At 39.3% G+C, this 15,433-nt stretch overlaps 2 protein-coding genes across 4 annotated transcripts in view; one reads left to right on the top strand and one right to left on the bottom strand.

Annotated features, from left to right (window-relative positions):
* Positions 1-13,263, bottom strand: part of LOC130432375 (uncharacterized) — a 32,123-nt gene extending 18,860 nt beyond the window's left edge. The window contains exons 1-2 of the mRNA XM_056761708.1: positions 13,238-13,263; positions 12,670-12,773 (exon numbers count right to left, since the gene is read on the bottom strand). The gene's annotated coding sequence lies outside the window, so the exon portion shown is untranslated. The remainder of the gene's footprint in view (positions 1-12,669; positions 12,774-13,237) is intronic.
* Positions 13,264-13,301: 38 nt separating this feature from the next.
* The window catches only part of ube3d (ubiquitin protein ligase E3D), a 73,667-nt gene continuing 71,535 nt past the window's right edge, over positions 13,302-15,433 (top strand). For all 3 annotated transcript variants that reach the window (XR_008908460.1, XM_056761707.1, XM_056761706.1), the window contains exon 1: positions 13,302-14,321. Coding sequence is in view for 2 of the 3 variants with exons in the window: in XM_056761707.1 (XP_056617685.1) it covers positions 14,245-14,321 (77 nt within the window). In the remaining variant the exon portion in view is untranslated. The remainder of the gene's footprint in view (positions 14,322-15,433) is intronic.

Here is a 15,433-nt window from a genome sequence, read left to right as displayed (position 1 = left end):
CACGTATCAACACCTAATACTAAGGACAAAACATTTTTAAAATTTATTCTAGCTATTGTATATAGGCCTCCAGGGCACCACACAGATTTTATTAAAGAATTTGGTGGGTTCTTATCAGAACTAGTACTGGCCGCAGATAGAGTCACCAGTCCAGTACGGTGTACCACAAGGCTCAGTCTTTGGGCCCCTGCTCTTCGCATTATATATGCTACCTCTAGCGACACAGAATTAGCTTTCACTGTTTTACTGATGATACTCAACTTTATATTTCCTTGAAGCCTCATGAAACCCAGCAGTTCCATCGAATAAAGGAATGCCTAGCTGATTTAAAAAACTGGATGAGTAACAATTGTTTACTACTGAACTCGGACAAAACAGAAGTGTTACTTACTGGACCAAAAACCGCCATACGTAACAACCAAGAATACTGCTTAACTATTGACGGATGCTCCATAAAATCCTCGTCGTCAGCTTAGAATCTTGGCGTTGTATTCGATTATAATCTGTCATTTGAGAGTCAGCTTTCCTGTAGCTCAGTGGTAAGAGCATTGCGTTAACAACGCAAGGTTGTGGGTTCGATCCCAAGGGATTGCAAATACCTATGTAAAATGTATAGGATAAAGCAATGTAAGTCTCTTTGGATAAAAGCGTCTGCCAAATGCCTAAATGTAAATGTAAATGTAAATGAGAGTCATGTTGTCAACACCTGTAAAATTGCAATTTTTCATCTTAAGAATATATCTAAACTACGTCATATGCTGTCACTGTCAGATGCAGAGAAATTAATTCATGCATTCATGACATCAAGACTAGATTACTGTAATGCACTTTTAGGTGGTTGCCCTGCAGGCCTATTACAAAAACCGCAACTGGTTCAAATTGTATTACAATCCTCCACGTGCATTACGCTCTCAGGCGTCCTGTCAGTTAGTAATACCTAGAATTTCAAAATCAAGTGCAGGTAGATCCTTTTCTTATCTAGCGCCTAAACTTTGGAATATTCTTCACTGCACCATCCGGGAGCCAGACACACTGTCAATTTAAATCTAGACTAAAGACGCATCTTTTTAATCTTGCATACACTACACTTCCATAATATTAATCCTCAAAGGATTAAGGCTGCATTATTTAGATCAACCGGAACCAGGAACACTTCCAAAAACAAAATGATGTACTTGTTGCATCAAAGATTGCAGAACAGTACTCTACTCTCAGCCAGTCTTGTCTTTTTGTTCCAGGGATACCGCAGGATGCAGTTCATGCCCAGACCTGATGGCAGAGCTGAGAATGGGACAAGAGCTGAGATGATAGAGCTGGATAAAGGACGTGGCAACTTGACACGATTTTTCTACAACACTTCAAATGCTATTAGTTTGTTAATGATAACCTTTAATCTATTATTGACCTTATTAGTAAGTTTATTTATTATTTATTTAGCCTTGTTGTGCAAGCACTGTTGAGCTTGTGCAGAGGCAGCATATTTGCCAGAGGGGAACTGGAATCCCTGGTTGGGCCTGGGTTCTCCTGAGGTTATTTTTCTCGATTGGAGTTTTGGGTTCCTCGCCACCGTTTGCATATTGTTTTACCCTATTTGCCTGGCCGGGGGGGCTGCTTTAGAATTTAGAAGTTAGACATAATTAATATTGCATATAAGAATTTATAGTCCGTTTAATATTTGACCTGTGTTTCTCTCTCCTATGTGTGCTTTCACTGTGCGTGTGTGTTTGCGTGTGTGCGTCTATGTCAATGTGTGTAAGTATGTATGCATATTGTGTGTGTGGAGCATTTGTATGTCTGTCTTTTATTGTTTTCACCTTTTTCTTGTTTTTACAGGTATATGCCTTTAGTTGTAACAATGAAAATTGTAAAAAGCGCTATATAAATAAAGTTAAGTTGAGTTGAGGTAGGGGCGAGAACACGTCTGCAAACTCTGCCTGGAACTTGGCTACATCTGTGAGCTGGGAGGGTCAGAGATGATCTCCCCCAGGAGCCAGAGCGAGTGATCTTGGGTTGGTATTCGCTTCTGGTGCGAGATCATCCTCTCCAGTTATTACCGTCGCCCAGCATTACCTAAAATAAAATTTTCTGCGCTACAGGTTTTGCTTCATGTTTTGGTGGTGTTAAAGTCTGAGGAGTTTTTGATTTGTTCCACTCAATCAGCCTCACCCCTTTAAAGTCACCGCCACTTCTCCCTGTCCCTTGTGCGATTGTTGACATCAGTGACTCAGTACCCATATCCTGCATTTAGATTTGCCTTAAGTATTTTTTCGGTCTTGACCTTGGTTTTTCGCCTTGCCCTGTGTTGTTTTGTGGATTATCATCCTTGGATTATTCTTTGTTGAACTTTCTCAGACCAGTTATAGTAACCTTGTGCTTCTTTATCTTTTGCCGTTTTGTTTTTTCCCTTGCCTTTTGCTTAGTTTTCGTGGGGATTATTTCCCAGCTCTACGCCATCTACGACCCGGCAACCACTGGACTATATACCTGCTGGCCCTCACCATCTCGATCTTCCCGGGAATTCTCTCCGACCACTCGTCCTGCCGTCTGAGTGGCTCTGGGAACACCGCCAGCTCCACCTCTACAAGGATCTCAGGGATTCGGACCTGCTAACCTCCTATCAGTTCTCTCTGGTGCTGTCCTGGGGCCTCATGTATCAACGCTACGTACGCACAAAAACGTTGCACACGCCAGCATTCACGCTCACGGTCGGATGACCTTAACAGTGAAATTAACGTGAGAATGTGCATTTACAGCTTTGTCCGTACGCAATGTTTTAGTATGAATTCAACGCAAATCTTTGTACATGAGACCCCTGGTCACTCTACCCTTGGTCGGCTCACTCTCCTTCCTAGCTGGGACTGCTGAGAAAACTTTACTCTCTCCTCCCCCAAAACACTGTCGCTCGTTTGTTATGCGTGTAGCGTCTAAAACCTGTGTTCTATGTTGTGAAACTAAGTGCGTCTTATTTAAACTACCAAAGGAAGAACTTCTGAGGAAACAGTGGTTTCAATTCATTTTCAAATGACACCAAAGGAGTATAACCCCAGGGTTTTACTGTGCGTGCGTCATTTCACCCAAGATAGCTTCAATAATCCTGGCACATTCACTGCAGGATATGTTATAAGACTATCCTTGAAAGAGGGGGAAATACCAACCTTATTTGGACCTGTTACCTCCACTGAATCACAACCTGTAAGTGTGACAATTTTTTTTTCTGAACCTCAAGAAATATTTGTCTACCTTATTTCTGTGTTTAGCTAATGCATATAATGCTAACGTTAACATGTACCATTATTTCTGGGGTATTACAGTTTGTTTATCCACCTATGAACCCGGCTAATTTAAGTGTTCAATCTATTATCGGCTATCTATTATTTACTATCGTCTTTGGATGTTTCTTCGTCAGACTCGGGCTCAAACTGGTAAGGTAAAAATCTCTATCTATATACTGTACTGGCCGGCAACTTAAAGTAGATAAAATGTTACTGTGACACGTTTGTCCGTTCACTATTAGAATGCGATGTCTGTGGCTTGTAAACATGCGACGGGATTGTCCTAAACATAAATTTGATTTGGAGAAATAGTGATGCGTTTTTCTGGAGTATCTTCACTTCTGAAAACTGTGTGTACTGTTTGTAAACACGCAACGCGGTTCTCTCGCCCTAATGCAGTCGTGACCGGAAGGGCTTCGCGAATCGGAAACAATGTGTTTGGTGTTCAAAGATGAGACCTTGTTTCTCGTTCGCTTTATGTGACCATACTTTAATGTTTTGTCGCTGGAAGCACAGGCTCACTGCACAGTTTCTGGTGAAAGGGGGCGGAGACTCGCAGCTCTCTTGTATTTAAAGAGACACACCGAAACAGCGCGTTTCTCCTCACATGCAAAAGTGGGCATGTAGCGAATGGTATATAAAAAGATCTGTGGTGTTTTTTTATTTAAAACTTCACAAACACACTCTTGGGACAACAGAGACTTATTTAACATCTAGTGAAAACATTCGAACAACCTATACTTTAAGTTCCCGGATGATGCACTCTTTAAACCGAAAATATGAAGTGTGGTACTGTGGACACTTCATGCATTCAACGGTCGCAGTTTCGCTTACGTACCGGAAGGGAGTCGGGTCTATCAGACTCTGCTCAGGCAAAACTCTCCTGCAGAGTGAGTGATAACGCTTCAATCTTGCCAGATTTTCTTATGTAAAATCTGAAACCTGGCTCAGACTACAGGAGATTTAAAATAATGACAGATTTTAAATTCTGGTTGCAGCACACATAAGGAGAATCTTGCCAGATTCTCTTATGTAAAATCTTAAACCTGGCATCACGTCTATATTTGAATCTCTTTTTCAAGCACTACAAAAATAGGTTTGCCCTTTGTAATCTTGCATTTATGAATGTGAAATGTCCAGAGAAGAAAACGCTACTAAAGGTAGCAAGTGCTAATTGATCGGAATTTTTATTTATTTCATAATTGCACATCAAAAGACATTCTAAGACACCCAAATACAGGATAATATTAAGACTATCATACCAGAGGATGCTTCTTACAGTTTATTTCACGTGATCTATTTGTCCTATTATGAAAAAAGTGTATTTCCACCATAGATGAAGGAAATGCAGGGTCCGATCGAGGTTCTGGGCCCGATTTTTTTCAAAGATTCCCAGGAGGGGAAATCGGGGTAAAATCTGGCCGAGAAACCTCTAATCAGGTTTAAAGTAATACTGGGCAAAACACATGAAAACTAAATTAAAGGTAATCAAAGAATTGCGGGTTATCTCTAGCAACATAAGATACAGCTCATGTATCCTCTGAATTCCTGTAAAAGAAGGTTGCATATGAAGGGTGCCTCCGGAGAGTCCTCCCTGATTTTATGAAATGTGACAGCCTCGATGACGTAGCAGCCTTCGAATGAGACCTCTGGAGGATGCAGCATTACGAAATGAGACACAGCAATGGTCAATTCAAGGCAGTGAGTTCCGTTTGTGATCACATGATCTTGGATTATGATTTCCTGCGAGGCATTTTTAAACAAATATCGTGCAGGATTTTGACGTTACCTACAAATGTATGTACAATAATTAAGTTTGTATTTGTTTTAGACTATTTTTCTCAGTGATAAATATGATTAAAGATGGTTGAAATAGAGTATAAGAACATTACGTTTATAGGAAAATATGTTTTAAAATAGCTACATGTTTTTAGGTTTCCTTTATCGTTTACTATCTTTATTAATACCAGGTGGAGTGAACACTTCAAACCTAACAGAAACGGTGAAATAAGACAAATACTCAATATTCAACAAGAAGTAAAAAAAAATGTTGAAAATTTTCAACAAACAATCGATCGAAAATCTTACTTGAAGCAGTGCATGCCGGTTAGAAATTTTGTCTTACTTGAACCAGAACCAACGCAACGTGACTTTCACGCGGGGCCCTTAAAGTAGCGCAAGAGTGTTTAGAGAACAGCCCGTGTCATGAGGTATCGATTCCCCCCTGGAATTCGATCCCTTAGGACCCCGACTGGTACAAAATTCACATTTTTGTGAATGTTCGATAAGTGCTAGGGGCTAACTTTTTCACAGGCGCTAGCTAACCACGTTATGACGGTTAACATGTAAAAGCACAAAATCTCTAAACGTAAAGGAGGAGCTAAGAAGTTAAGAGAGAAAAAACGACAAGCACTCAAAACAGAAGACACCAAGTGTGTGAAAATCAATAAATTATTTGCTGGAAGAGCAGCAAAAGACTCCAGTGAAGACGTCAGGACGGGTCTGACTGTTGAGGTAAGACTGACATGCACTTTCTGCATTGTTTTGTTTCAAAATTGCAGCAATAATAAGCCACAAGTGTGAAATATAGGCCTAACTATCTTTTTAAACTTTAAACTGTATGTGAAATGAAAAACAGCAGCTTTTTTATGTAGGCCTGTGTATTATTTAAATTCTAGCCTTAACTTTAACTCTGTGTTAAAAAAGAAAGAATAAATCACACATTGATCGTAATCACCGTTTTACTTTATTGTAGATCAGTGGTCAACGTGCAAATTAAAATACAATAATGATGACAACAACAATCAATTTATTAAAAACAATATTATGAGATTAAAAACCTATTTATGATCCCCTAAGAGAAGTCGGTTCCACAACTAGCTTTTTCCAGTTCTTAAAATGTTGTATTTGTGATTATTGCAAATGGTTTGTGTCTTTTTTCTTTACTGCTTACTTGTCAAATTTAAAGAAACAATATAATATTTTTATTAGCCTTTGTCTGCACCCTGGATCACCTTTTTTCTTTATGGTGCAGTATTTATAATATTTAGTGTTTATTTTTGTGCATTTCTGACATCTTCGATGTTGACTCTCATGCTAGGCCTAGTGGGTCCACATTATAGGAGAGTGGAGAGGAGACAGGGCTTGAGGTAGGAGAGGAATGTGAAGAAGAATGAGGAGAAGAGAGAGGAAATGATGAGAGAAGACAGGAGCAAGAAAAGAAGGAAGACAGAGGAGAAGATAAAACACATGATAGAGAAAAAATTTGGCTACAATGTGTACCGTACATACAAGGAAGAATGGAAGAGAGTGAAGAAGAAGTAAGAACATACACAGTGGATGAAAGTAAAGAAGCTAAGGAACAAATTTATTTATTACAACCAGATTCAGACACAAGCTCTCAAAGGAGCATTTGGAAGCTTTATGTTGATGGTAACAGAGAGGGACATCCTCTTCTCTCCTGATTCTAATGTGATAATTTACAAAGTTGCAGAGAAAAGTGAATTGTTGTTTACGCTTCTTCTGTAGGCCCTGGTATGTAATGCACCTCTTGAAGAAACATTGAAAACGGTATATACAGTTGAAAGAAAAAGTATGTGAACCCTTCTGGCTTACTTGGATTTCTTCATAAATTGGTCATAAAATGTGTTCTGATCTTCATCTAAGTCACAACAATAGAGAAACACAGTCTGCTTAAACTACTACCGCACAAACATTATACGTTTTCATGTTTTTATTGAACACAACATGTAAACATTCATAGTGCAGGGTGGAAAAAGTATGTGAACCTTTGGGTTTAATAACTGGTTGACCCTCCTTTGGCAGCAATAACCTGAACCAAACGTTTCCTATAGTTGCAGATCAGACCTGCACAACGGTCAGGAGAAATTTTGGACCATTCCTCTTTACAAAAGTACAAAAGCTCTCTTGAGGTCATGCCACAGCATCTCAATCGGGTTGAGGTCAGGCCTCTGACTGGGCCACTCCAGAAGCCGTATTTTCTTCTGTTGAAGCCATTCTGTTGTTGATTTACTTCTATGCTTTGGGTCGTTGTCCTGTTGCATCGTCCATCCTCTGTTAAGCTTCAGTTGGCGGACAGATGGTCTTAAGTTTTCCTGCAAAATGTCTTGATAAACTTTGGAATTCATTTTTCCATAGATGACTGTAATCCGTCCAGGGCCTGAGGCAGCCCCAAACCATGATGCCCCCTCCACCATATTTCACAGTTGGGATGAGGTTTGGATGTTGGTGTGCTGTGCCTTTTGTTCTCCACACATAGCGTTGTGTGTTCTTTCCAAACAACTCAATTTTGGTTTCATCTGTCCACAGAATGTTTTGCCAGTAGTGCTGTGGAACATCCAGGTGCTCTTTTGCAAACTTCAAACGTGCTGCAATGTTTTTTTTTGGACAGCAGTGGCTTTCTCCGTGGTGTCCTCCCATGAAGTCCATTCTTGTTTAATGTTTTCCTTATTGTAGATTTGTCAACAAAAATGTTAGCATGTGCCAGAGATTTCTGTAAGTGTTTAGCTGACACTCTAGGATTCTTCTTCACCTCATTGAGCATTCTGCGCTGTGCTCTTGCAGTCATCTTTACAGGACGACCACGCCTAGGGAGTGTAGCAACAGTACTGAACTTTTGTACTCACAAAATTTGTAGACAATCTGTCTTACCGTGGACACATGGACATCAAGGCTTTTAGATATACTTTTGTAGCCCTTTCCAGCTTTATGTAAGTCAACAATTCTTGATCGTAGGTCTTCTGAGAGCTCTTTTGTGCGAGGCATGGTTCACATCAGACAACGCTTCTTCAGAACAGCAAACTCAAAACTGGTGTGTGTTTTTTTATTGGACAGGCCAGCTTTAATCAACACATCCAATCACATTGATTGGACCCCAGGTTGGCTGACTCCTGGCTCCAATTAGCTCTTGGAGAATGCATTAGCCTAGGGTTTTACATACTTTTTCCACCCTGCACTATGAATGTTTACATGTTGTGTTCAATAAAAACATGAAAACGTATAATGTTTGTGCGGTATTAGTTTAAGCAGACTGTGTTTCTCTATTGTTGTGACTTAGATGAAGATCAGAACACATTTTATGACCAATTTATGAAGAAATCCAAGTAAGCCCAAAGGGTTCACATACTTTTTCTTTCAACTGTAGTTAAGGCAAAAATAGTGTTACCTCAGCATTTTCCAATCTGAATAATAAACAGCACATAAATTAAAACCTTTAGTTATTTAGACTGATAAAAAATAATTAGCATTTTATTATTCATTATTCAGACATATACACAGTGTGTGCACGCGCGTGTGTGTGAGCGTAGTGGGCCGGTCCAGATGAAGTTCAGGGCCGAATGTTTGTCCCAGTACAGCCCTGGCACACAGTGTTAAGCAGCACATAACATGTACTTTTTTTTTACAACATATGACCATGCATCTATTTACTACACGCTTTTTCCTTTGAATTTTTTTACAGTTATTTTGAGGGTTTGACATCCAAACATGAGTGGCATTGAATTAGCAATATTAAAAGAATAAACCTTAAATGCATAAATTTTGCTATTTTAGCAAATATATCTTTGTATATTTTCCGAATACTATACTTTTTGTTTTCAGTATTTTCTTTTAATGAATCTGCCACTGCATACTAAATTTTCTTGACTCTGTGACAAACTGCAGGCTATGTTTGTAGATTCTTCCTCAGCCTCACTGATGGCCGAGCAGCAGAGGTGGAGCAGACCTCCTGTCAGAAAACATCTCTAAAGCGCTGTAAACCATATGACTAGTAAGTAAAACCACAAACATACAGTTGTGTTCAAAATTATTCAACCCCCACTGAAATTGATAGTTTTGGTCGGTTTGACATTGATTATGATCATTCAGTCATCCTGCTTACAATTAAATCAAAGAGGCACGTGTAGGTCAGACAAATATAACATAACATTTATAATGAAATAACCACAAATGTCTTTCTGAGCTCACATCATTATCAGTTTTATTCAACCCCCAAGTGACATTCAATCTTAGTACTTAGTACAACATCCTTTTACAGTTATAACAGCTTTTAAACGTGAAGCATAGCTTGACACAAGTGTCTTGCAGCGATCTACGGGTATCTTCGCCCATTCATCATGGGCAAAAGCCTCCAGTTCAGTCACATTCTTAGGCTTGCGCACTGCAACTGCTTTCTTTAAGTCCCACCAGAGGTTCTCAATCGGATTTAAGTCTGGTGACTGCGATGGCCACTTCAAAATGTTCCAGCCTTTAATCTGCAACCATGCTCTAGTGGACTTGGAGGTATGCTTGGAATCATTGTCCTGTTGTAAGGTCCAACGTCTTCCAAGCCTCAGGTTTGTGACGGACTGCATCACATTGTCATCCAATATCTCCTGGTACTGAAGAGAATTCATGGTACCTTGCACACGCTGAAGCTTCCCAGTACCTGCAGAAGCAAAACAGCCCCAAAGCATGATTGATCCCCCTCCATGCTTCACAGTAGGCAAGGTGTTCTTTTCTTCATAGGCCTTGTTCTTCCTCCTCCAAACATAGCGTTGATCCATGGGCCCAAACAGTTCTAATTTTGTTTCATCAGTCCACAGAACACTATCCCAAAACTTCTGTGGTTTGTCCACATGACTTTTGGCATACTGCAGTCGACTCTTCTTATTCTTTGGGGACAGCAAGGGGGTGCGCCTGGGAGTTCTGGCATGGAGTCCTTCATTACACAGGGTGCGCCGTATTGTCTGAGCAGAAACTTCAGTACCCACATCTGACAAATCTTTTCTCAGTTCCTCAGCAGTCACACAGGGACTTTTCTCCACTCTACGCTTCAGGTAGCGCACAGCAGTCAAAGTCAGCATCTTCTTTCTGCCACGACCAGGTAGCGTTTCAACAGTGCCCCCTTTGCCTTGAATTTGCGAATGATGCTTCCTATGGTGTCTCTTGGTATGTTTAACATCTTTGCAATCTTCTTATAGCCATTGCCCTTCCTGTGAAGAGTAATCACCTGTTCTCTTGTCTTCCTGGACCATTCTCTTGACCTCACCATGTTTGTAACCACACCAGTAAATGTCTAGAAGGAGCTGAGTATCACAGTCATTTTAAAGCTGCCTAATTGGTGCTTATTAGGCTTTATTGCTGCTTCCTGATATCCACAGGTGTTTTCAATACCTGATTGAAAACACTTCATTGAACCTCTGTTTTTCAGAGTGGTAGTCTTTAAGGGGTTGAATAATTATGTCAATGAAGAATTCACAAAAGAAACATGTTTGAATGTTTTAGGTTATGATTTTAGTTTAGTTTAGTTGGACAAAAAATATAGTATAAACTGAAATATTGTTAAATATTATCACTATTTAAATGAGATGTTTTTTATGTGAATATATATAGCAAAGTGTTATTTATTTCTGTGATGTAAGGCTGAATGTCCAGCATAGTTAGTCAATTATTAAAATTTAAAAGCATTTGATAGATGTAATGCATTTGTATATTTGATCTGTTAAAATAATAAATTTGCCCTTGCTATTGAACATGTTTGATCCATTATTGTGTTTAAGGAAATTTTGATTTGCTTTATTTAACAATTATGAACCGCCGGCCGACCATGGACCGCCAGTAAACATTGATAAACCATCGGCTCAGCAGCGGACCGCAAGCATAAATATGACGGCTGCCACTGGTGGACTGCTGGAAAAACGATGAGCAAAAAACCAGTGGACCACAGTCGGTTCCCGCCAGTGGACCGCCAACTTTGCCACCGGTGGTCCGCCACTGACTCGTAACAAGAACGATCCCAGGAAAACTAACACTATTTATCACGAATATGTAGTATTTGAACAATGGACATCTGACTCTGTATTTTGTTCTTGTTGTGCATGTTATAGAATATATTTGTTCTGCATTGTGCAGTGAAAGCATAGAGTATATATCAAGAGGTAAACTCAATTGAACCTTACACTGCAACACCGACACACTGGCTTTGGGAAACTTTTTTTAAACTGATCTTTATGCAAAAAATAGGTTTTCCTATCATCTTCCCTTGATCCGTGATAAAGACATGAATATACCGTGGTCTGCTGGTTCAGCTCCCTATGGGAAGCAAGAAGTGTCCGACCTGACTGCCATGTTTTACTCCTCTCCCACCTGCAACCGGCTGATCTCGCAAATCGGTGTCAGGCTATTATGGGTCAACTCGAACACACCTGGGGCCTGTACCATGAATGTTGCAGAACAAACTCAGGGTTACAGGATTAGTTTTGGGTTGCCAAAACCAAACCAACGTGATCAAGCTTTCTTGGTACCATGAAGCAGCTCCAGGAGTTTCTTTGTCAACTCAAGCTTTGATCCTGAAGCTAAGATTAGTTTGTGCGCGCGTGCACATGAATGAGTGACGTCGGGATCGCTAAACCAATCGCGTTCAACATGGATAGAGGGAGTTCCGTAGGTTTCTTAGGAAATAATTATGCGCAAATATTAGTAACACAAAAATGTATTTCAGCCACGGAGTTATACTGTTTCTGCTGTCTACACAAGAGAGAACTGTTTCAGAAACACTGCTGATTAAGTTAATGCACAAGTTGAACTACTATATAGTACACACATTTACTGTAGTATACTGAAGTAACGTAAATATTACAGTAATGTAATATGATGTGTATTATGTGTGTGTGTGCCCCCACAGTGGATGAACATATCCTGCTAACATTAGTTATCATTTAGTTTACCTTTATTAATGAGGATGAAGCACATGATGAAGTGAAATGATCTGTGTGCTGACAAAGTTAAAGAGATAAATGTACTGTACTATTCATTATGGCACAAGTGTGAATGTGAGGATTTATATTTTATGTTACTGGTGTCTCTGTTATTGTAGGACATTTCACAACCTTCCCCAGAAACTGAAGTGTTTACCTTCCTAGGTTACAGAAGAATGGTGAACAAAATACACTAGAGAAGCTTACTCTTAATAAAGAAGGTTAGATGAAAAAATACCAGTATGTGAACTTAGTAGTCAGTTGAAGTGTTTATTTAAAAATCCGATGGTCATCTCAATCCTGACTCTGGTTTGATTGAGGGCCATGTTGAAGTGGTTCGGTGGTCAGGATAGCAAAAACCTCTGGCTTACATAGGGACCCCCGTCTCCCACCAACAGGCTATCAAACAGCCCTGTTATACTTTACCTTCCTTAAAGCACTGACAAAAACACAGATGCATAGGGAATGTTGTAGGCATTATACGTATTAAAAACCTCTTTTACATTTAAAAATGTAGGCCTACTGTATGATACATTATTAAGGTTAATTGTAAGTGTAACATGATAACAAAAAGATTAACATAGCAGTGTTAAAAAATATGTGATGTCACCTGTCAATTTATGGTTTTGTCTATATCTTACTGTAGCTGTTTCTTCAGTGGTTTTCTTCAGTATAGAGTTTCTTCAGTGGACAAAGAAGATAAATGTTTCACCCAACACAGTGAAACTGGAAGTGTTCCTATATTCTGCACCACAGACAAGAATGTAAAAAATGCAATGCAAAGAAATACATATTGTATGTAGTACAATAAAAGAATGGAATATTAATACATTTAATTTCATGTGTAAGGGAAAGCCAGCAAATGTCATCTCTAAAATCAGATTTTACCAACATAGTTACCATTACTTGATTTTATATTTGTAATATATACTTACATCTTTTATGTTAGTATTTTTATTTTATTAAACATTATTAAAAATAACTAGCCATTGTGACACGCACTGTGAGTTAGTTGCCTCACTTATATGTGAATTTGCTCGCCGCTGATTGGTTAATTTTCGGTGTGAGATCTCTAATCTTGATCATAGCCTGCTCCGGAGCAGGTTAGCCGTGCAGCGTAAATTACCATGGCGATGAACACTGATTAAAGCTGAGTTACTTTCATGGTACCTAAAACCCAGGGTTGGCGCAAAGTAATCCTAAACTTACCTGACTAGCCACCTAAACCGGCTTCATGGTACAGGCCCCTGTTCCCTTTGTAGTTTCAGCCAGGGGTATCTAGGATATAAAACCATCAGGGTCTGAGCCTAAATCATTGGGGGCTAATGTAGGGATTTTGAATAAGTTTGTAAGGGGATTTTTTTAAAGGAAAACATGCCTCACATTAAAAAATGTATGCAATATAGTTTATAAGCAAACACAAAATACATTTACATTTATTCTTCTCAAGGAAAATATGCTTTGCATGAACACATTAATGCAATATATTATGAAACACAATTCATCATATCACCAAATTGAAAGAAGATTTGTTTGTTTCTTGTCACACGCCATTGTATTTCAGAAGTATTCTCTGCCCTCACACTGTTACGTTTTATTTTGTAGAGCAGCTCAACTACATGGTGATGTTTCAAGGATAGGTTGAAATCAGTCACGTGCTGTGTATATGTGCGTGCCTGTGTGTATGTGTGTCAGACTCTGCGCGTGTGGCAGAGAGGCTGCAATCAGCATCGTCGTGTACACAGCGTCAGCAATGCATTTTAAACGTCCAGTTAACTGAATTCCTATTATTATATTTCCATGCCAAAACACTTGGGCCTAGATAACAAACAATCGGGGCTAGAGCGACGCCCAGGGTCTGTTGTATGAAGGTCTGGCTACGCGAGACTATTCCATTTGTGAACGGAGGTCCAAACGCATACAGTTCCCTTCAGGGCTCAGCCCTTCGAAGGGAGTAGGGCATAGGGATGCTCACTTAGGTTTGGAAAATCGCATAAATTCTACTTTTGAATACAATAAGGACGGATAGTATGCTGATTGGATCGCAAGGGATGAGGATTCAAAAGACCGCAGGCAGAGGACTTTTAATTTGATATTATGTATCGTCGTTGTGCCGTGACGTCACGAACATGCCGCGAGAATGTGGAGTCACGTTGTTTGAAGCGGGCGAGTGTGTTTCATGAGCACGGAACAGTGTGCATTAACTAAGCCATACAATGGAGGAGATTTCAAAGCAAGACATCCTTTTTCTTGAGCTAAGACAAAAGTTACAACGTGGCATATTATTCATCCGGTAACGTTTGTTTAATTTTTTGTAAATCCTGTTTTCCTATTAATGGAAATGACTGTGTTGTTTATATCGAATGAAATATATGTAGTTTACAGTGTCTTTTCTGATGTTCACGCTGTCATTTATAATAAGGAACCTTGTAAAGATTATTAAGTGCGTAAAATGTGGTTAAGGGAACTGTAAGCAGCTGCACTTATTGGCTGTGTCTCAATCAACTCCCGATGTCGTGAATAAGTATATAAGTGTACACGGGATCGGGCACTGCTAATGGCCGTAGCTCACTTTACATTGGGACACTTTGGACTTATTTTCCTGTCACGTGACTGCGTAAGAACGTTGTGATAATTCATACATGGTATTTATCAACAAAAGGCAAAACTGACATCTCATTGGCTTAACACTCGTTAAAATACTGCATTAAACTGTACACATAGTTATCTCAGCCATAGTTACTGCCAACTTTTTATGTAATGTCCAAAACTAGAGCTAATAAATTAAATATTAATTAAATTTCTTAAAGTAAAGATTGAAACACAAATGTTTTTCTAAGTAACAATGACATTTGACAGACTTTACAAAGACTTTTACTGAGACATTTCCCTCTAATGTCTGAGGCCTTATTGGCTGGGGATCTACAGTTGTTTGTTTAAAGAGTCTTACCTCCCTCAAACTCATAATTTCCCCTTTCTGCTTCCATTTACTTGCTTTGCACAAACAAATGCTGATGTCCTGTTCATGTATAAATGATCGAGTCAAAATAAGATGATCAATATTATTTAGAAACTTTAGTTTCGTCATGTTTTCATAGCCTACCTCAGTCATGTGTCTTCACTCTTAACCTGCCTGCGTTCTGCAGTCATATTTTAGTGTGTTGCAAAACATTAGGCGTGCACTGGGACATGCGCAAAACGGAAGCGGTCGTTGTTGTTGACTAGATTCTGATCCTTTACTGTCATGAACATCAAAATACAGCTCTTCCTTGCATTTAAGTATTTATTACTTTATATTTATTAATTTAGCGAAGCATTTTTTAATTGAATTTTAAGACTCAAGTGTAGGATCATTAAACTCCGCCCTGTCGCGGTGAGTTGTGGCTAATATTAGCAGTTAAGTAT

The sequence above is a fragment of the Triplophysa dalaica genome, chromosome 12, assembly GCF_015846415.1.
Source record: "Triplophysa dalaica isolate WHDGS20190420 chromosome 12, ASM1584641v1, whole genome shotgun sequence".
NCBI lineage: Eukaryota > Metazoa > Chordata > Actinopteri > Cypriniformes > Nemacheilidae > Triplophysa > Triplophysa dalaica.
This window is presented reverse-complemented; position numbering and strand designations above follow the sequence as displayed.